This window comes from Bemisia tabaci, chromosome 5 (assembly GCF_918797505.1).
Source record: "Bemisia tabaci chromosome 5, PGI_BMITA_v3".
NCBI lineage: Eukaryota > Metazoa > Arthropoda > Insecta > Hemiptera > Aleyrodidae > Bemisia > Bemisia tabaci.
The window spans coordinates 37,883,544-37,904,407 of NC_092797.1; the positions used below are offsets into that span (position 1 = coordinate 37,883,544).

The following is a 20,864-nucleotide window of genomic DNA, read 5'->3' on the forward strand; positions in this document are numbered from 1 at the left end:
TCCCCACTATTTCACCTTCATGATGCACTGTGACAAACGACGGAGTAATCAAGTTTCTCAAAATGATTATACTTCAATAAAAATGTTAAAAGCTCAGTTCGATAAGTGTAGTTAAAGGCTCAAAATAGTTGACTAAGGACGCGAACAGGGCTTTTTCGAGAGAGGCGTAAATCTGGCGGAATTTAACGGCCGACAGACATACTTACGCACACTCAGAATCACGGCATAATTCAGAAATAGTATCGATGGTATCGATACCTCATAAGTATCGATACTTCAGCTCGATGCTCGATACCGGTATCGATGCTTAGAGGCGATACCAGTATCGATACCGAGTATCGATACTTCCCTGAGTATCGACATCCCTACCTTAAGGTTGGCAAACTTGTAAGTTACATTGGATCTGGTGAAAGTTGAAAAGGTGCGCTCGGTCATTTCCGGTGCGACATTTTAAAAGAACCGCGCTTAACGGTTCGATGTATCGTTTGGTCATAGAGTACATAGAGCCGTAATATGATTGGGAGAGCTGGCGCCATGTTCTGCTCGACGAGTTCCGAGCCCGGTGTGCGCCGAGTTCGGGTCACTTTTTCGATACATTTTCGATCCAAAATGGCGGTGTGGAATACATGGTGATTCCTATCTCCTTTGTTGTTGTTGTTGTTGTTGTCATCGAATGGCCGGGTACCCGTGTATCGCAAACAATCGATTATGTATCGAAAAAGTGACCCGGCGTCACACAGGAGTCTCGGAATTCGGGACATGGAAAATGCTTAAAAGTGGCGCCAGCTCTCCCAATTACATTACGACTCTATGTACTCTATGCGTTTGGTTCAAAACAATAGCACATAACCTCAAACCAAACTGTAAGGATTTAAGTTGGAAAAGCTGAAAATGAGAAAATTCCTAACAATTTCACTTAAAATTGGCATTTGGTACGCAAAAGAATAAAAAATCTGTTACAAAAGACCCGTTCTCTCAGATTTCTGAATTTACTTTTGAGGCTATGTTTAGAGTCCCTTTATGTTTATGTTTTGAACCAATCGATATCGATACAATCTCAGCCGTTTGATGTATCGAATACGATCTATGCGCATGCTAACTGTTGAGACCCGAGTCTCATCAACTCCTCTCATTGGTCGATTTCAAATTCTGATCGGAGTCGTTTATTTGTTTTTGAAATTTTGATTCAATCGTTGATAACAAAGCTTTTTCCTTTCAGTTTGTACAAACTTTCGTTCTATTATTTCGCCGTTATCAGTTTTATCTCACTTTTAAACTGATTGAAGGCACAGCCTGTTCTTGGAACCGGTAAGTATTTGTTTCTTATCATAGCCTACACCCAAGATTAGATCAACAAGTAGTCAAAAATCTATGAGTCCACCATCCTTCACATTCAATTCTCAGTGTAGCACCCAATCTTTTTTAAATATCCGACCGTTTTACTTTTATCGTTCTCTTTAAAAGGCCTGTTGGTTCATGCAACACGTCATACGTCATAAAGTATAATTAAAAGTGTTGGTGATGGTGATGTACTAACAGAAACTTAGAACTCAACATGTGTGCTTCTTGCACGGTGTTACCCTGAAATAAGATCTATTGCATCTGCGCTAATGTCACTTACTGGAAAATCATTCGCATACGAGGTTTGTGGTTTTTGTTTCATTGTGCACTGCGACGATTTAGCTCACTTTCGAACAGTTCTGCAGCTTGTTTCCGCACCCACAAGCCTCCGTATACTTTGCATAAGTGGCGTGTGCTTGTTTTCGACATGTGCGCAGGCAATTGTAAATGCTGGATTAAATCAACCTGTGCCTAGTGAGGGTTTACAAGTGCAGGAAGCTTACTGTTTGTCCTATTGGTCCTATACCAAAATTTTGGTAATCTGTGTTTTTACCTCTTTATTGTGCCCGTCTTTTTCAGATTAACAACACCAAAAATTGATATGGCAACAGCTAGTCAAATGGATAGTGATGAGGAGGATGTATTCTGGGGGCCAGTGACTATGAAAGAAATTAAACTTACTTTCAAGAAAGAGCTAGAAGAATTGAATCGCCGACGGTCTGCAGAAGTGAAAAGTAACTAGACATTTCAAATCATTCTAGATTTGGTTGTAAATGTGTAGTTTTGTTTTTCAACTCTTACCTTTGTCTCAAAATAAATTACATCACAAGTTAAAAAGCACAGTATAATGTTTATCATTGTCGATGACTGAAAGAAAATATTATTGAATTCAACATAAAAGTCACATATCACTCCGAAACCAATCACAATGCATGCTCCTGGGTTTGAATCTCTTTAATTAGACAATCTCGATAATACAAAAAAGAAATAATCTCATCGGAAAATCTCTTTATTCTAAAAGTCTAAAATATTTGATTGTGACAACATCAATGAGATGTGCAAGAGTGACTTAAAAATTTGTATAACTGCCTTTACAAGGTATTCTTATGGGTAAACTGCAATATTGCAATCATACAATATCCATTTAGTACCTAACTTCAAAAACTATGCCTGTTCGTTTTAGCTTCATATTATGTTTTTTACCTTTCAAAGGATTATTATTAAATGCTCTTTCTTATTATTTAAATTTGAAACTTTGTTTTCTGAGTTACATTATGTCCACAGTTCATTTCTGAAATGCATATCGATGGTGAAAGTCGGCAATCACATAACTCGGTTTGCGACGTCGCAGACTTCCTGTCATACTTTATTTTTTAAACGGAAATCTACTCAACGGTAATTCTTTAAAACTTCCGTGAGTTTTCTTCTATGTGCGAGGAAAATTCTGCAAAAACTTCAAGGAATAATGTCCATTTGTTCTCCTTTAAAAAAATAACATAGTTGCGGAGATTTTCAGACACCGCAAACAAGTTATGTGATTGCCGACTTGCACCGTCGATATGTAGTTATCTGTAACTAATATCGCAAGGAAGGAGGCCCAAGGTTGATGACTTGAGCGAATTTAGTTTTGCTATAACTAATGCTACTAATTTTAGTAGTCTAGCTGCTTATTTTGTAAAATGACAGTTAAAACTCTGCTTGACCATGTTACATTGATTGCGACGTTTAAGGTGCCGCATTGCTCCTCCTTAAGCACTTCGTATTGATTTCTAATTGTGCCATGATGTAACATTTTGAAGGGGGCATTCATTCCTTGCTTCTTAGTAATCGTGTTCTTTCTGAATTTCAGAGACCGATGCAGACATAAATAATGGAACATCGTATTCTTTACCAAAAAGGCTTGAAGATGATCGTGTCTCTCCAGTGTCGCATGAATCAACTTTTTTGACTACACAAAGGAACCACCCTCAATCCAATGGTCACACCATCACCAATCACGGTGATCCGCAGCCAGAGGAAGAGACCTGTTTTGCCTCTACACCACAAAAATTAGTCAATATTTCAGGTAATGGTACCTCTCAGCATAATAAAGAGAGCACCTTCAACTCCTCCAGTACGACACCGATCTCGTCTCCCATAAAAGAAAACTGCTCCTCAACTTACACGACTCCATCGTTGGCGTCTCAGTCTCGTAATGATTTTGATTCTTCTTTTGCGTCAGTGGCATCCTCTTTTATTGATGAGTCAGACTCCCCTGCTCTAGAGGTTGCGTCAGAAAGTTTTGAAAAAGTCGATCCAAAACGTTATGACGCCAGGAGTATTAATATTCCTGATGTAATTGGAAGTCACATACAATCCTCTGTCTCTCCATTGTTGAGTATCACTGAAAAGTTGAACCTTCAACCATCCGAGAAAAATTCACCTGAGAACATTCTTCAAGATATTGATTCTATCTCAAAAAACTCACTGGTCCCAGTGAAAGGTGTGCTTCCAACTCCTATCATAGAATCAAAAATTGATAAAATGTCTACTTCCTCTGCATCTTTGACAACTGGCAACAAGGTCTCTCAAATGAATGGTGTTCAGAATATAACTTCAGATTGCAACTTGTCAGATAGCTCTGATAAAGCGAATCGCCTCAGTCCTAAGAAAGAGCTAATTTTAGGCGGGGGAACTGCTCCACAGAAATTTAAGTCCGAAGATAGTCAATGTGTTCCTTGCTCTGCAGAAGAAAAACTTTTGAATGAGAATGGTCTATCCAAAGTTGCCAAAAGTCGCGATTTGAAAATGAGCTCTGGATCAGATTCGCCTGCTTCTCTAAAATTTCAAGCAACTGATTCTCCTTTGAAACCATTTAATATTTCACAATTTACTGAGGCAGATTTATCAGATGTATCTCCACCAAATTTCTCTGTTTTTGATGATTCTGTCATGTCTGTCAATCAGACCCAGCTTCCAACTTTATCTAAATTGAAAAGAACTTCTGAAGTACCTAGCAGGAAGTTAGCAGGAAGCAATTTACCTAGATTTGGACTAAAACTGCCTCAGAAGAAGAGTATTGTCAATATATCAGTGCCAGAAGCATCTGTAGAACAGCAAAATACAAATAACTTTTCCAACCATATAACTTCCCCGAAAGCTTCTACGAGTCCCAAGGTATTAAGAAACCTTGGAACTCAGATTCCATCTATTGTTGATACTAAGACTGGGCTCAACCAGTGCTTACCATGTGGCGAAAAGACACCACAAAAAAGCATCTCAACTTCAGGAAAGAAAGAAAAGTTTTTTAAAACACCTCCATCAATCAAGTATTCAAACTCCAAACTCAAACAAGCATTCGGAAAAACTAGTCCTTTCAACCCGAAATTCGATCGCTTGTCTCCCTCTAGTGTGCACATGTCGACACCATCTTTCTCTGAGTCTATCGTGGAAGAAAATGGAACCTGTGAAAAAGTGGTTTCAGAACCAAAGAAAAAATTTTTCTCAGGACCTCACTCCCTTAACTTATCCTCTGGACCAGTGAGAGTCAAAACACCAAAGATCATCTCACCAAAGTCAAGCAGCAACAGCAATACTTTCAAGCCTCACAGATTTGCTAAAAATGACACGCTTTCCTCTGAGCGCAACAATTCTACTGTGCACTCAAAGATACCAGCAGCATCTATTCCCAGGTTTTTCCCTAGAAATGTGAACATTACGCCATCCTATCGAGAAAATTTACCCAATTGCTCTCTCAAATCTGAGGATTTGGAGATCTCCGTTGCTGCTTACAGTAGTGACTCATCTTTGCCTCTTTCTGAAGCCTCTTTTAGTAGCAGCAACACTGTAAAAACTTTTGGTCTTTCTAAAAGTAACACACTCTCTTCAGAGCGGAACAACACTTCAGTGCGCTCAAAAATACCGTCAGCCTCTATTCCTAAATTTTTCCCCAAAGTCGTAACCAACACACATCCCAATCAAGAAAATTTGCCTAACAGCACTCGTAAATCAGAAGATTTGGAAAAGTCTGTTGCCTTTTACAGCAGTGATTCGTCTCTCCCACTCTCTGATGCTTCTTTTAATAGCTCTGCCAATTCAAACAAATCTCGTATTGGTGGGATACCAAAACCCAAGTTTTTTGCGGACCTTCCAAAAAAACAACCAACAACTCGATTACCACGCTTGAATGACTCGTCAAGAATCCCTAAAGTTAGTGCTACTAATTATTTCCAAAAAAATAGCAAGTAAAGGAACTTCTAAGCCCTCTAAGTTGAACCTCTTTTTTCTTTGATCACTGGAATATTTTTAAATTCATTCAGTGTAGCTGAGAGTCGCAGCGATTTTATGTACCCACTACCATAATTTTAATTATCTCATTCCCTATTTTTCTGAGCATGTAAGCACATTCAACCTCATGTAATATAGATTTTAAGTAATCAGCAAGATTTTGTTGACCGTTTGGTCATCAATTATGATTTTACACCAGAACAAAGAGTTTTTAAGTATCTTCACTTATTTTTATGAAAACTCATCTGTCTCTTTTATAGCAAGTAAAGGAACTTCCAAGGCCTCTCTCTGTCTCTTCTTCCTATCATATCTTGCATTACAGTAGGATAGGGGTGCATTAAATTTTTCAGAAATTTTAAATAAAGAATGGATGCAAGGAGACAATTTTTCATGCAGAATTCATCACAAAAAGCCAATTAGAGGGAAGGGGGGTTAAAGTGTAAATTTCGTAATGTTTCAGTGTGTAGACTTGAGTTACGTTGTGGGAAGTCAAAAAACCTGGTCTTCCGTGTTGCGTATTTGATGAAAGGCCCTTGAAAGAAAAGTTGAGTACTGCTCAAAACAATGTTGTGGTTGATGTGCTGATCAAATTTTTGAAATCTCTGTATTACCACTGTTTTCTTGCATGGAAAATAGCTGGGCGATGATGAATGTTTGTGTTCAGCTTAGAAATACCAAACGGAGAAAATTTTGACAAAAAAAATAGTTAGATTTTATGTTCTGAAACAATTAAGGCTGTGGTTCCTGTTGCATCTTTTTTTAACTGTTTCAACTTCAGTGATTCACTGAGTTTTTAAGTCCTCTTCCAAAGTCTTTCAAGTCATTGACCTTTGGAATAAATTTTTAAGCTCTTCAACTCAGAAACTTGTGAAGATAATTAGGTTCTACATAGGTGTTCAATATTACTACTTGAGCAATGAAAATGTAATGGTATTCTGTCATTCATCATAGATACCTAATTGAATGCAAGAATGAAGTGCGTGAGACAGAAGTCCAAATGCTCAGTCCATGTTTCTCTTCAAGGCTGTTTTTCAGTTTAGAAGTATTTGGACTCACAATTAACTAGGGTACCTTTTTTTGATTTAGTAACTCAGGTTGCATTTTTGTAATTGTGCCTTTAAAAATGTAAAAATCTCTAAATAGGGCGTGTTGAGTCCTGTCTGTGACCCAAAAATTACACTTAAGTCGTAATGGACAAACAATGGTGGTCCGGACGATTTCTATTTTAACCCCCATTTTAGAGAAGTGTGATGCGCAAATATTAAGGGCTTCACTGAGCTATTTGAATGTACCTGATGCCATGTCCAAAGTGAATGAAGTGGAACCACCTATGTATATCCTCCTTGCAATTAATTAACCCCCATGTTTCGAGTTCATTCGAACAATTCATTTCTTACTTCAAATGATACCTAAATGACAGTCAAGGGGGCAATTCTTTCCATCTCTTTTTCTGACCTGTATGTAATATGGTACCAGTAGTGCCCCATCTCATGTATCATGATATATTAGCACCATTTTTGTTTAACTTAACCAGCAGCCTTACTTCTGTTCAGTGTTTTAATCATGAAAAAGTGTTATGAAAGATCAATCATCTTACAAAATTTTTTTTATTAACTTAGTTGTTTTCTTTATTAGTGCTGTGAGACATCATGATTTCTAAAAATTGTCATGTTCACTTTTAAGTAGTTTTGTTTGAGAAATTTCTTGGCTATCAATCTTTCGCTTACACATTGGCAACTTATAATTTTAAGGAACTTAGTGATGTACCATGTGCCTCCTACTTGAATGGAGTATTTTAGATGTTTTTAATTTTTTACTTTTTGTAATTTTTTCTTCTTTTTTGAAAAAACCACTGTTTCTAGAAATTTTTACCTGTGAATAAAAAATTGATCTCAATATGTTGTATTTGCTTCTTCTCATAAGTAGAGAAGGCATATCAAACGATAAACTCCCAAAGCACGTTTCTCAGTTTTAAAAGGTTGCAGACTTCCTGTATTACTCAATTCTTTAAATGCAGAACTAGTCATTGTCAACTCTCAAAACCAGCAGTGATTTTTCTACTGTACAAAAACTATTTTGTGGATAGTGTTGGTAGCTAGAAACAAGTCTGAAAATATTAATGCTCAAATGATTTTATTCCTTGTGAAACAGCATTAAATTTAAGAGAAGGATTAACATTATATAAGAAACAAAACTGTTTAAAAATACAAAAGACAAATTTGAAAAAAAAAATCAATAAGTGATTAAACAATAAAGAGGAATAATACGAAATGCTCACGTAAATAAATGAACTGAGAGTAATCTTTTCATGGAATTCAGACAGGTACGAAGACAGCGAAAGAATAACTTAAGCAAAGTACAAAATTTCTGAGGTCTTCGAATGCAACAAAAAGGAAACAGGGTTTGGTGAGCAGGAAAGATGGGTTTAGAATACCCCAAAAATAAGAATTTAAATAGGTACTTGACTTCTCAAAAACAAATAATAAGTCCCTTCATGTTTTTCTTTTAACTTCAAAACTTAAAAGAAAAAAAAATGTTAAGCTGAGACTCGATATGCAGGAATTTGTAACAAAGACGGTTCCTTCTTCTAAAATCAAATTAAAATTCATGGAGCTTTAGACTAAAAGGGTAAAAAAAGATGCACATCATCCTACTGTTTTGACATTTTTTTTTCTTATACAAATTTGCTATTTTTTTTTCTTTTTTAATTTTTATTTTTGGAATCCCCAAAATCTCCCTGGGTTCAGGAGATGTTTTTTGTTTTACTTTTTTTAAAAAAAAGTTTCACGTTGTTAGTTTACTGGTTTTTTCCCATTTCATTTTAATGGTCTGAGCAGATCTTATAGATTAGAAATTTTAGACACTATCAACTGATACAAAAATAGGACAGCGTATAACGGAGTGTGACAGAAAAAACGGAATTAGTCGTAGACTTTGGAAAAGGCAAAAAGGAAGAAAATGAATATTTCAATAAAAATACTATGGGAAAAATCTAATGGAGGAATAATCGTGACACCAAAGCTATGATGTAAGAAGAAACTGAAAATAGAGGGGAAAACCCAGAGTAAACTTCGTAAGAGGGGGAAAAATAAAGTTTCTTTTTTTTCTTCATCTTTTGTCCATTTTTCCTTTTTTTTTCATTTTAAATTTTTCTGTTTTTTTCTTACTTTATAATTTTTTAAATTTTTTTTTAAAACTTTTTCATCAGTTTTTTTTTTGTGTTTAATTGTATTCATTATGCCTAAGTACAAAAAAAGAAAAAAAAAATCTCTGCTAAGTAATTCAAGATACAGCAATGGAAAGGACATTTGCTCGAAGTTAATCTATAATTAAAATATAATTATAATAAAACTTCATCCTTCCACAACTGCATTTGAAGAATATACTGACAGCTCCTTCGTTGGATGTTAGGGAGGAATATTCAAGCATAAATCCTATCAAAGACAATCATTAATCTTTCTTCAATATTTTTTTTTTCTCTTTTTTTGGATTTTGTTTTTGTTTTACTATTTTTTTCCTTACTTTTTCATTATATTTTTTTTTCTTCAAACTCAAGCTAGCAGTAAACTGATGAGAAAGAGTTGCTCAGGAGCTCGTTTGACGTTAAAATCCACCTTACTCCTTCTTAACTTGAGCTGCTTGCTTGGCTTGATGGGCTTGCAATACAGCCACTGCCTCTTCAACCTATAATTAAAAAAATTATAAATTAGTTTTACACGCTGATAGTGGAGAAAAAAAATTATTAATGGCAATTGAATTGAGCTTAACCCTTCGTAAAAACGAATGTGAGTATTTCAGACCATTCAGGATTAGTTGAGATCCTGAGTAATTTCTTTAAATCTTCATAAGACTCCATATAGACAATCGCAAATTTCTACGTACCAGGTGGATGAAAAGGTTAAGAAAGTGGTACGACGGAATCAGTTCTTTTCAACATTGTACAATTGCGTCCTGCATCCTTACAGGGCGCACACTCCTCGTACAGGATAAAACGTTAAAAATAAAAGGGCATCTTGGGAAACACAAAATTTATCTCCAAGTTGAGGTACATACTGCACCGAAGGTGCTCAAGAATGAGATTGAGGACAGCGAAACAATCTGTCATAGGAAATCTATTTGAGTTCTTGGGGTAAACTTTTGCCTAAGTGTTAAACACTGACACCAGTTTTATACTAGTAGGAAATTTCCTTACTTAGCAAAGGAAGAGAATAATTCGAATTATTTATTACAGATCATAATTTGTTCTGGCCAGAGATTAAATATTTTTGTACGTCTCCAGTGCTGTGACAGAGACTACTCATTTTTCAAAAAGTGCGAAATTTGTTGCATACTTGTTTTGCACATCTTCATTTTGAGAACACTTATTAAAGTAATCATTTTTCTAATCAATGCGACTCAATACGAGAAAGAAAAAATGACAGGACATCCTGAAGATAACTTACCTTGGATTTGAGAGATTCATTGTCCACCAACATGTGAAGTAATTCAGCATTCTCAATTTCCAACAACATACCAGTGATCTTACCAGCCAATTCAGGATACATGCGCTGTGGAAACAAAGCGGAAAAACATATTTTTTGAAAAATCAAATACTCATGGGTCATCATTTGCACTTCCAAAGTGATAAATAAATGGTATTGAAAAATTTTTGGTGGTTTCAGTCAAATTTTGTGACAGCTTTGAGGCATTTTTCAAGTGACGTGGTACAGAAGCTATAGAGAGAGATTTGGTTTCAATATAAGCGAGAGAGAATAGAGGAATTTCTGAGAGGAAAACAACTTGGAAATCTCCCGAGAAGTTTTTCAAATACTGAAACAAAATCTATCTCTAAGAGACAATCCCGGATGCAAACATTTTTTTTCGACTCTCTTGTTGCAAAATTCCTTTTTTCTTCACTTTTTCAGCTCCCTGATCTCTTCTTCCAAATCATAAGAAGCTCAAAAATAAACCTTGTTCAAAGCGAAGTATAGGTCAGGAAATTTCCACAGGAAAAATTTGCTACCAACTGGGTGAGGAATAAGGAGGTGCATTGCTTTGTACTACAGCGCCGCTTAGTTTTGCAAAGGCTCTGGTTCTTGCACATGAGTTTGCAACTTTCTCAGCAAGGCGTATATTCTCTCTGATTTTCCCACTCGCTAGATACTCTGCTAGCAATTATTCAAACTTCATTTTGGTGATGTTGGACTAGATATTCATAAACTCTGCAGTGTTCTGGCTGACATCTGAACTTGTGCTAATAAAATGTGAAAAGTGATGGTAGAGGAGTATAATAAGTAACAAATCGCTCCTACCTGAATAAGAGGGAACAACCTTTCACCCAACATTTGTTTCTGGTCAGAATCATTGGCAGACGCCAACATGGATGATGTGAGCGGCTCTTGACCTTGGATGAGGACAGCCTGTAAAATAAAGATGAAAGTTGATTAGATAATCGTTAGTTTATCAAAGAAACAAATAAATATTTATAGACATGTACAAGGATTACGAACATTTTCAGAAAGTCTTATCAATCATGTAAAAATTAAGTATTCAAACACTCTAATTCAGAGCTGATATGCGCTCTTTAATTAACAAAATGAAATTACTGCATGTGCGACAGGCAGTATTGATAATCAAAATAATCAAATTGAGATGAGGTATGAAAAAAAGAAATCTCGATAGGAAGGACAATCTGACCTCAATACTACATATTTATTTTCCACACTTCAACTGCCCATCCGTTTTTTCGTGACATCCGGCTTTCCAAACTTGCCTTTGAAATCATGCAGACAATAAGCATACAAAATGAGGTAGTGGAAATATGAATATGGCCACGTATTCAATCTTGCTCATGGAAAAACCAGCAGTATTTTGCAATTTATACACGTTTATAGGAGATTTAGATGTCCTGATTCTTTCTCATGGTAAATGCCACCAAACGTAACTGAGCATATAACTTGAAGCCAATGAGAACCCCCTTTTCAAGTTTCAACCGGTTTTGAAGACCGCGTCCTTGGCCTGGTAAAATTTTGATGAATAATGATGAAGAATTTACCTGTTGCACTTGTTGTTGTTGAACTGGCATTTGCTGTGATGGATTGCGCACGTTTGAGGTGTATTTGTATCCTGATGTGCGAGCCTGGGCGGACACTGAGACAGGTGGTGGTCCAGTACGAGCAGTGACCATGGTGGTCTGCTGACCTGTGATCGGTCGGGCTGCCATTGGATTACGGATTGCGGCTGGTTGAGCGGTGGCTGGCCGAGCTGCTGCTGATCGGAATGGAGCTTGCATGTTTGCAAAACCTGAGAGAGAAAAATAAAGGCGTTGTTAGTGCTTTAGGTTAGATTCATTAAACAAATCAGAGGAACTCACATTTTCTGGAAATATTGAGTTCATTACTTGAAAATTACTTTGCAATGGACATGTAATGATCAGAAAATACATATCTCTCATATTTCACTAAAAAGCTAACTTTGACTGAAAATCAACCTGGAAAATTGGAGGTCTTTACAATGGGAAGACAAACTTGAAAATGTCGAGGCTGAGAACTTGAGTCTACATCTCTGGTGAAAACTTAAGAACCATTGCCTGTAAATATGTCTCTGGGTGATTGACAAAACATCAAAACATATTTGAATTATTGAGAACTATTGGTTTTGGCCAGTTTTTTTTCTTTCTTACGCCTTTTCATCCTTCTCAAAGTTTAATTGTAAGTTAATGATTTAAATATCCTGAGCTCAAAGTTGCACTGAAATAAAATCTGTTATTTCTAAGTATTGACAGGAGAGATTATATTGATACATATTAGTGTCAGGAAAACCCCAAAAAATAATTAGACAATGATAACTTTTCGGCCCGGTTTTCCCTGCAGGATAGTGTGAACCCTGCACTAATTTATCATTGAGTTACTTCCAGTTCGAGCTACATTTATAGTGTTTTATGACTAACCTGGCGAAGATTGAGCATTGGGGCGAACTTGTGGCTGTGCCGACCAACGTGGCTGAGGTCTAATCTGCGTCATCTGGGTTGGGCCGTAGAAGCGAGGAGGCTGCTGCATGGTGGGTACGAAGTAACCATTGCTGCTTGGTTGGAAGAGCGGACCAATTTGTTGCATTCTCATGTTAGCAATACGTTGCATGTACTGTGAGGCAAGATGGGCTTTGCGATCTTCTTTTCTTTGGGCTAAAGCAACATATAGAGGTTTGGTGCCAACAATTCTTCCGTTCATGTCAGTGACGGCTTTGGTTGCTTCTTCAGGTGATGAGAAACAGACAAATCCAAATCCTTTGCTTCGGCCTTCTTCCATCATAACCTGCAAATTAACACCATGAGGAAAAAGTCAGAACACTTCACTATGAATAATGAGGGGAAAAAACTTTTCGCTTTCAATTTTACATGCATTTTATCTTTCCGAAGAATTTTGAACAGCCCACTTTTTCAACTTCATGTGAAGAACTTAGAATTTATCAATTGGCATCCAAAATCGAAATGGAAAATTTTGGATGAACAGTCAAGAAAATTTTCTGAGCATGAAGGTTTTCCGATCATATTTTTACATGATCTAATCTTCCTGTCTTTTGCAGTGCAGAATTATTCATTGTTATTAGCAAGAAAGTGGCTGAACCTCCAATTCAAATAATTTTGGGCTGAAATTTCCTGCTTTGAAAGGAACATCATCATCAAAGATTATGAAAAATTATCAATTAAATGACTTCTTTCTGATATTGTGGCTGTATGATTTTACTGTAATGAGAGAAAGCTGAGCTCTAAAAGAAAAATTTGAAATGACTCTTGGTTAGGAGATAATATAAAAGGAAATCTACCTTGGCGCTAGTAATGGTTCCAAACATATTGAATTCTTTGCGCAAGCGTTCATCATCAATGGTGTCATCAAGGTTCTTGACGTATAAGTTGACTCCTTGGTACCTGCTCAATCGTTCGATCTTGAGTTGTTCAAATTTGCGTTTCAATTCCTGTTGACGCTCTGCTTTCTTCTGAGCACGGCCTACATATAATGGCTACGGAAAGAGGAAGAAGTAAAAAAAATGAGAAAGATTAATTAGACTAGAGAATATTTCCTGATGAGGGAGAGTCTGAAAATTCTTCCTTGACAAAGATACTTCGTTAGTTTTCTTTTCTTCATCCTCTATGAAGTTGAAATGAGATGGAACACCATAAATTTTCGACTAGTTGCAACTTTATGAGGTTAAACTCTATGTAAGATGTAGATTCGATTATGAGAATTCTTTGCACTATTTTTTTTAATCGGAGACACAGTTCGTCTCCTTTCAGGAAAATTATTGCAAGCAGTTCTTTACTGAAATTAAGATATGATTGGTTTCAGATCCTTCAGATACTGTTACACACAAGAGTAAAAGTTTAATGTAAACTTTAGTTACTTCAGAAAACTGTTATTTTGTAAAGGACAGTGCATATACGAGCGCTGTCAGGGGTTGTATCTCATGCAGTGCAGCAATGGCGGGAAACAGTTTGACGGCACCTTTTGCTATGCTTTACATTTATTCACATTTGAGGAGTCAGGAGCAAAATAAATCATCAAAAGGACTGCAGAAATTATGACAATGCTCGTCACATCGACCACTGTGTTCATGGACTCCTCTAATGAGTAAGTAAATAATTTAAAAGTCAAGTCAAGGCAATTTTTCATCTTTCTACAAAAAAACCGGGTAAGGGGCAGATCTGGCCTTAACTATGGCTAATATCTGATTAGAGATTAGTTTGTGTGGATTACAATCATACTAATATACTAAGTTAGCGATATAACTGATTTATAACATCAAACATTACCTCAAACGAATGAAAAACAATAAGAAGCTGGAGAGTAAATGCTAGCTTACCTTGCCATTTTCGAACATTTCTTTGCCATTCAACTCTTTGACTGCTCGTTCAGCAGCACCAGGCTCATCAAAGGCAACAAAACCAAATCCACGAGATTTGCCGTCATCTTTGAACATGACCTGAGGAGTCAAATCGAATATTAGATGCAATCGACTGATTCAAATTTCTAGGGATTAGAATATGCAGAACTAAAGCTGAAGCTAAACATTTTAGAGAGCAATGACACCAAACAAGCCAAGAGAGTATTTTTCACCGCATTTGAGCTATCAAAAACCTTAGGTATGAAATCATAGCTGAAAACTGTGTCTAATAAAAACTGGATTTTGTTCGGCTGCATTTGACAATGTAGAATTCCTATCAACCTAAAACTTTAAATTTCAAAAATTTGGAAGATCTTGTGATCAATTATGAAAACAAATATTAATTAATTAATTAATACAAAACAAATATTTTCATTACTTTGCCTTGGAGGAACATAGTAAATCAAATTTTGATTCAAAGTTTAGGGTAATCCATCTACATTCTGGTTGTATCACTGAATTGAATTCTTTCAGACAATGCTAAACCCCTCATAATATCCAAGGAAAAATGTTTGCATCTAATCTCTGATGAAAAAGTCCTATTATCTGGATCAGACAGTGATCTAGGAGTAAAGAGAGTGAATTTCATGATGAGAATTTGAGTGGCTGATGACAGAGGTGCCAATTGTAATGAGTCCATGAATATTCATTTATGTTCAACATCTATCCCCTGCAAGTTTTGTATGGTAAAAAAAATGGACTGTTTTGTGAAATTCAGTTTTGCAATAGTACTTACTTTGTGGCTTGTTATTTTTCCGTACTTTTCAAACATTTGTTTCAACAACTCATCTGTGAAATCTTCTGGGAAGTTTTTGACATATACGTTGGTAAAGAGTTTAGCCTTCTCGCCAAGTTCCTTCTCACGTTCCTTGTGAGGAATGAATCTGCCTACAAATACCTGGAGGACAAAAATTTTAAAATAAATAAATTTAGTTGAGAAAAGAAGAAACTGTATGTATCTAAATGAAATTTAATTTTATTTTTTCTGACTTTTACATGCAAAGTTTCTTCATGTACCTGATGTTTTAAAATGCAACGTTTCTGAGGTACCTGCCAATTAAGTGAAAATTTGAAGAACTTAAGTTTCACCGTAACCATCACTAATTTGATGGTGAACTATGTGCAAAAAAGTTATTGTTTTTTTATGTGACTGTGAGATGGGTTTTTTTTTATTTTTTTTTTTAAAGAAAAATGGCCTTAAAGATTGGTCACCAACGTATAAACGCTACTCTTATCAAGAAGGTGGTGAAGACTTAAATACAAAAGGGGAAGGGATAAATTCTGTATCATCATTTTAATGAACTCATTTTGGATGCTTCTTTTAATAAAATAAACAATTTCCTTCTGTCTTACTTCTCAGCTTTCCCTGATTGAGGGGAAATCAGGGTGACGCTTGTTTATCATGGTGTCACACAGGCATATGTCCGATATTTATTTGTATATTCTGGTATTTATATTTTCCGATTTTGAAGAGCTAAGTGGCACAAAAAGTACGAATGAAAAATCACCTTTTTGCCGTTCAACAACATGCCGTTGACTTTGTCAATGGACTTGTTCGCTGCTTCTTCTGTTTCAAAGTGCACAAAACCATATCCTTTGGAAGCGCCAGTGTCATCTTGAGCAACCTAGAAAAAAGAACAAAAAAGATAAGCGTCAAAAGTAGCTTTTATTGCTGCTTTTTGATCAAAAAAAACGAACATTAAGCAGGAGTGATCTAATCCTCTCTTCAACTAGAAGACACGGGATGTAAGAGAGGAAAAAAATAAAACTCGGATGAATCTGAGGACTTGATGGGTTGGTACACTCAGGAGAAAGATTAATATCATAGATCAATCATAGGTGTCCTAAGGCAAAAACATCATGGTATACCTTCGAGTGTTGGAGTCTTCCGGATGTCAGTAAAATAGCTAGTATACTCAGATTTAATATAAGATAAAGATTAATATCATGGATTAATCATAGGTGTCCTAAGGCAAAAACATCATGGTATACTAGCAGATAAAGGATTATGACTGAATGACCTGAATGGGCCAGTGCACTCAAGACAATGTTTAACGTCACAAATCAATTAAAGGTATCCTACGGCAATACATCATGGTAGATTTAACCAATTGGGGACTATAATGGGATGATGAGAAAAGTGCAGGGCTCGAATACTCAGGATGGGGGTGAATATCATGGAGCAATCATAGATTCGGGAAAGAGCATCATAGTATTCAAGACAGATGAAGGATTGAGATTCAAGGATGAAAACATTGCTGAGCTAGTGCTTTCAGATTGTGAATGGATACTTTGGAAATTTAGACTTGTTCCAAGGCCAAGCATCATAATATAGTTAACTAAATGACAAGTGATTGAATGATGAGAAAATTGCTAGGCTCGTATACTCAGGATATAGATGAATATCACGGAACAATCATAGGTGTCCTAAGGCAAGTGCATCATAGTATACGAGACAAACTTATGATTGAGATTCAAGGATGAAAGCATTGCTGAGCTAGTGCTTTCAGATTGTGAATGGATACTTCAGAAATTTAGACTTGTTCCAAGGCCAAGCATCATCATATAGTTAACAGATAAATGACAAGTGATTGAATGATGAGAAAATTGCTAGGCTTGTATACTCAGGATATAGATGAATATCACGGAACAATCATAGGTGTCCTAAGGCAAGTGCATCATAGTATACAAGACAAACCAAGGATTGAGATTCAAGGAATAGAAAATCTCTAAGCAAGTGTAAGTACTCGGAGTGTTGACTGTTGGTGGATTAAGAGGAGCAATGAGACATGCCCTGACACAAAACATCAAGGTTTTTGCAAATTATTGCAGGGTCTACTAGAACTGTGATGTTAATCTTCAAGAGTATCTTCAGGCATGTATACTCAGGTCCAAGTTTCTAAATCATTGACCATTCATGGAACTAAGGTGTAGACATCACAGTAGACATGCTCAGTGTCAAAGGCTATTCAAAAGGATGTTTTGGTGTTAGTAATGATGAAACTAAAATGGAATGAAGTTGTTTTCCTACTAGATAGAATTAAATTCTAATTCAAACTTTACAAGAACATAGGTAAAATCATTGAATACTTTTGAAAGAAAGCAGAGATAATTGAGTAGTTGAATACCTACTAAGTAACGATCGTATAAGTATACTCAGGGACAAAAAGTTAATATCATGAACTGTTCATAGGTGTCCTAAGGCAAAAACATCATTGTATACTCAACGCAATCAGAGTTAAAGGGGTCTGATACCTTACAATGTAGTGGCTAAGGCTGAATTGAGCCTTTCTTCACTCGCTTAAAGTCCTGACAACACCTCAGCACAAGAACTTATTGCTTAATTTCTTTACATCTTGGTTAGATGTTCTTGATCAGTTCTTAAAAATTAACTGTATTAAAAATGGAAAAATTTTTCTTCCGCAAGAACTAAAATTCATCAAACGATACCAAGGCATGACTTGTCAAACTTTCGCACAAAAATCTGACACAGAAAGGGGGTGTGTAAAAAGGATGGAAATATTTACCTTACAACTGAGAATGTTACCGAAGGCAGAGAATGTGTCATACATGGCTTTGTTGTCAATACTTTTGTCAAGGTTCTTAATGAAGACGTTTCCAACACCAGATTTCCTCAAAGAGGGATCACGTTGGGACCACATGATACGAATAGGGCGTCCTTTCAAGGCATCAAAGTTCATTGTGTCAAGAGCTCGTTCAGCTGTGATGAAAGAAAAAGAGGGAAAATTACAACTTGCCACTTGGTTTAAAAATCCGCAAAATCAGGAACTGTAAAAAGTTAATCGAAACCAAAGATATCTGTCTCGCCGAGTTGGCGATCAGTTTAACAGTATGGGATTAATAAGATTATCTTGAAGGCAGACTACAAATTTAATTGAAGTTACTAGATGGTAAATAGTTGGATTGATAGAATGGAAGGATTCACATTTTTTCATGATCTCCCTCTTGTCAGAATTTTGAGCCTCTGGGACTCTGTAACCTCAGACTAATTAGGACTTTTAAATCCAAACCACAGAAGATTATGAACAGCTTTACTTTTCTGCGCAGTCAAGCCCATTCTATACATTCCAGAGGTACTTCAGGATAGCTCTTTCATGGTGAGTTGCAAAAGATCCTAACCTCTTGAGGCAATGTTTGGAAAACGCTGATAACTGAGATAAACCAGATCCATTGCAAACCCATGGATGAAAAACAGCACTCTGAGTATTGAGTTTGCTATCAATTCTTTCTACTATTTTCACAAAATCATTAGAAAATCCTCTTAGACCTAGAAAAATTGCTCCACTAACTTTCCCAGACAGATTTCTCTACATGTACAGATGTGATTTTCAGCAACTTGATTTTACATGTTCGTAGATGCATATAAAGCCATCCACCTTAGTCACCAAGAGGGGCCACTTTGCAACTTGGGCGATAGAAAAAATATGGAATTCTGCCACACCTAACCATCTCCGCGAATCGGAGTTTTATACATACTTACTAATAGGAGAGATGGCAGGTTCATGTCCAAAAAAAAAAAAAAAAAAAAAAAAAAAAAAAAAAAAAAAAAGGTTGACCCCTATTTACTTCAGTAAATCAGTAAATGGTGTGCTTGTACTAATGGTGTGTTTTGATGATATGAAATTCTTACGATTGTGACATAATCTGACCATGGGCTAAGAGCCATGTTAGGTATCACCGTTGCCTACGAGAATGAAGGGGCTGTAACTAGTCAGTTTTGTGATGTCAATCTAGTAGATATTAACAGAAAACAACAAGCATCTCCGGGTCATCGGTGCATTGATGAGTGAGGCAGTCGCTGCATGGACCAATCAGAGTGGCCCACAATCGGCTGAAGTTGCACGAACGGCCCGCAATTCACCGAAGTTGCGCGAGCGTTTAGTTTGAATCTGAGTGGAGTACGGATTTTCAGTAGTACACTTACATTTCCTTGATGATTAGACAGTGTCACTTATCGGTTAGGTAGTTTTCTAAAGTGAAATTTCATCCTCTTCCGAAGAGGTTTTTATACATTTTAGCATCAGTACAACCCTCGAGAAGATATCAGCACGAGAGAAACACACATCGCCCATAAGAACGCACGTCAAACCGTGGCCGAGTTACATCTACTAGCAGGACGTCACAGAAACAAAGTTACGGCCTCTCCATTCTCGTAGGCAATGGTATCACATGAAATTTTGACGGGGCCTTGATAAAAGTAGCACACAAGAGAACAAGGAAAAACCTATTCTCTGAATGGGCGTTAATTTGCTTTCGATCATGCCATGGGGAAATGTATGGAGGCATCGTCACATGGTAAGTTGCACGCCCTGGTAAAGTCTCTCTCCTTCACCGCCCATGGCCCCAGTTAAAAAAGAACAAAACAAGGATGAGACTCCTTTAGGCCTTAACAAAATGACTGATGGAGATACGAATGGAATGTAGTTTAAGGGACAATACATGGTGCTTTATAAACAGCACTGACAGCTGGAGAAAACGGGCGCAGCAATCAATAGGAAACGAGATGAGTTGGCAAGATTCATCTCGTCAGCATGGTGTTTGAACCCGAATAAAATAAATGCATACCATCAGCAGGTTGCTGGAAGTTGACGTAGGCATAACCCAAGGATCGGCGGGTGATCATGTCTCTGCAGACTCGAATTGACAGGACAGGTCCTGCAGTGGAGAATTTTTCAAAGAGCATGGCCTCTGTGACATCTTGATGAAGGTCGCCGACGTAAAGCGACGCCATCGGGTAGTTAGGACCTCCAGGACCGGAATTCATCTTGCTTTTTTGTGAGTGGCGTTAAAGATTAAAAGAAGAAAAGGGCAATAGGTGAGAATCAGAAGCCTATTTTCACTTCCGATATAAGGAAAATGGATGCCCCGACCACGTTGCACAACGGAAACACACGCACGAACTTGGAATATTCACTCCCCTTAAACGAACTTACACGCACTATTTTTTTGTTATTTTAATTATATTTTGAATTTTTTTTTGTATTTTTATGTTTTTTTAAAAAAATTAGTCTAAATAATAATTAATCATGAGTTGTGTGACCTAGCAGCCAGGACACAACCTCACGCGAAACACAGAGCGCGAAATGCGGAATGGGTAGGGTAAAGTAAAGTTGGTGACGAGACACGGCCGCTGTCTATTGAACCAATCAGATGCCAGTATGATGGCACATGACCAGGGACAAAGTTACCTACGCGCTCCTTGTAAAAAAATAGTGCATTTTTAATCATTTGATAGATTTATTTTATTCATTTAATTGTACAAATAATGAATATTTGAGTTTTAAAATCTATTTTTAAACTAAGAAATATGTTTTAAA

At 36.6% G+C, this 20,864-nt stretch overlaps 2 protein-coding genes across 3 annotated transcripts; one reads left to right on the plus strand and one right to left on the minus strand.

Moving 5' to 3' along the window:
* Positions 1-1,165: 1,165 nt before the first annotated feature.
* LOC109040770 (uncharacterized) lies at positions 1,166-9,221 on the plus strand. 2 transcript variants are annotated; one of them, XM_019056821.2, is made up of 3 exons: positions 1,166-1,308; positions 1,921-2,075; positions 3,191-9,221. In XM_019056821.2, exons 2-3 carry the CDS (start codon positions 1,943-1,945, stop codon positions 5,566-5,568), a joined length of 2,511 nt encoding a protein of 836 aa, XP_018912366.2. In that variant the 5' UTR covers positions 1,166-1,308; positions 1,921-1,942; the 3' UTR covers positions 5,569-9,221. The 2 variants fall into 2 exon arrangements, with proteins under 2 accessions (XP_018912366.2, XP_018912365.2); XM_019056820.2 differs by lacking the exon at positions 1,166-1,308 and adding an exon at positions 1,327-1,643.
* On the minus strand, positions 7,722-20,644 carry pAbp (poly(A) binding protein). Its single transcript, XM_019056822.2, has 11 exons — positions 20,113-20,644; positions 18,054-18,247; positions 16,035-16,151; positions 15,263-15,424; positions 14,446-14,565; positions 13,411-13,605; positions 12,536-12,899; positions 11,642-11,889; positions 10,899-11,006; positions 10,050-10,154; positions 7,722-9,291 (listed from the first exon to the last, which is right to left on the minus strand). The coding sequence occupies exons 1-11, from the start codon at positions 20,309-20,311 to the stop codon at positions 9,223-9,225; spliced, it is 1,881 nt and encodes a 626-aa protein (XP_018912367.1). The 5' UTR covers positions 20,312-20,644; the 3' UTR covers positions 7,722-9,222.
* Positions 20,645-20,864: the final 220 nt, after the last annotated feature.

Excerpts from the sequence above, each read along its gene's own strand:
- LOC109040770 (XM_019056821.2), top strand. The coding sequence starts at position 1,943 with ATGGCAACAGCTAGTCAAATGGATAGTGATGAGGAGGATGTATTCTGG. Across the intron at positions 2,076-3,190 it reads ACGGTCTGCAGAAGTGAAAA|AGACCGATGCAGACATAAAT; the intron begins GTAACTAGACAT and ends TCTGAATTTCAG.
- pAbp (XM_019056822.2), bottom strand. The coding sequence starts at position 20,311 with ATGAATTCCGGTCCTGGAGGTCCTAACTACCCGATGGCGTCGCTTTAC. Across the intron at positions 14,566-15,262 it reads GAAAAATAACAAGCCACAAA|GTCATGTTCAAAGATGACGG; the intron begins GTAAGTACTATT and ends TTGACTCCTCAG. Across the intron at positions 9,292-10,049 it reads ATGAATCTCTCAAATCCAAG|GTTGAAGAGGCAGTGGCTGT; the intron begins GTAAGTTATCTT and ends TTTTAATTATAG.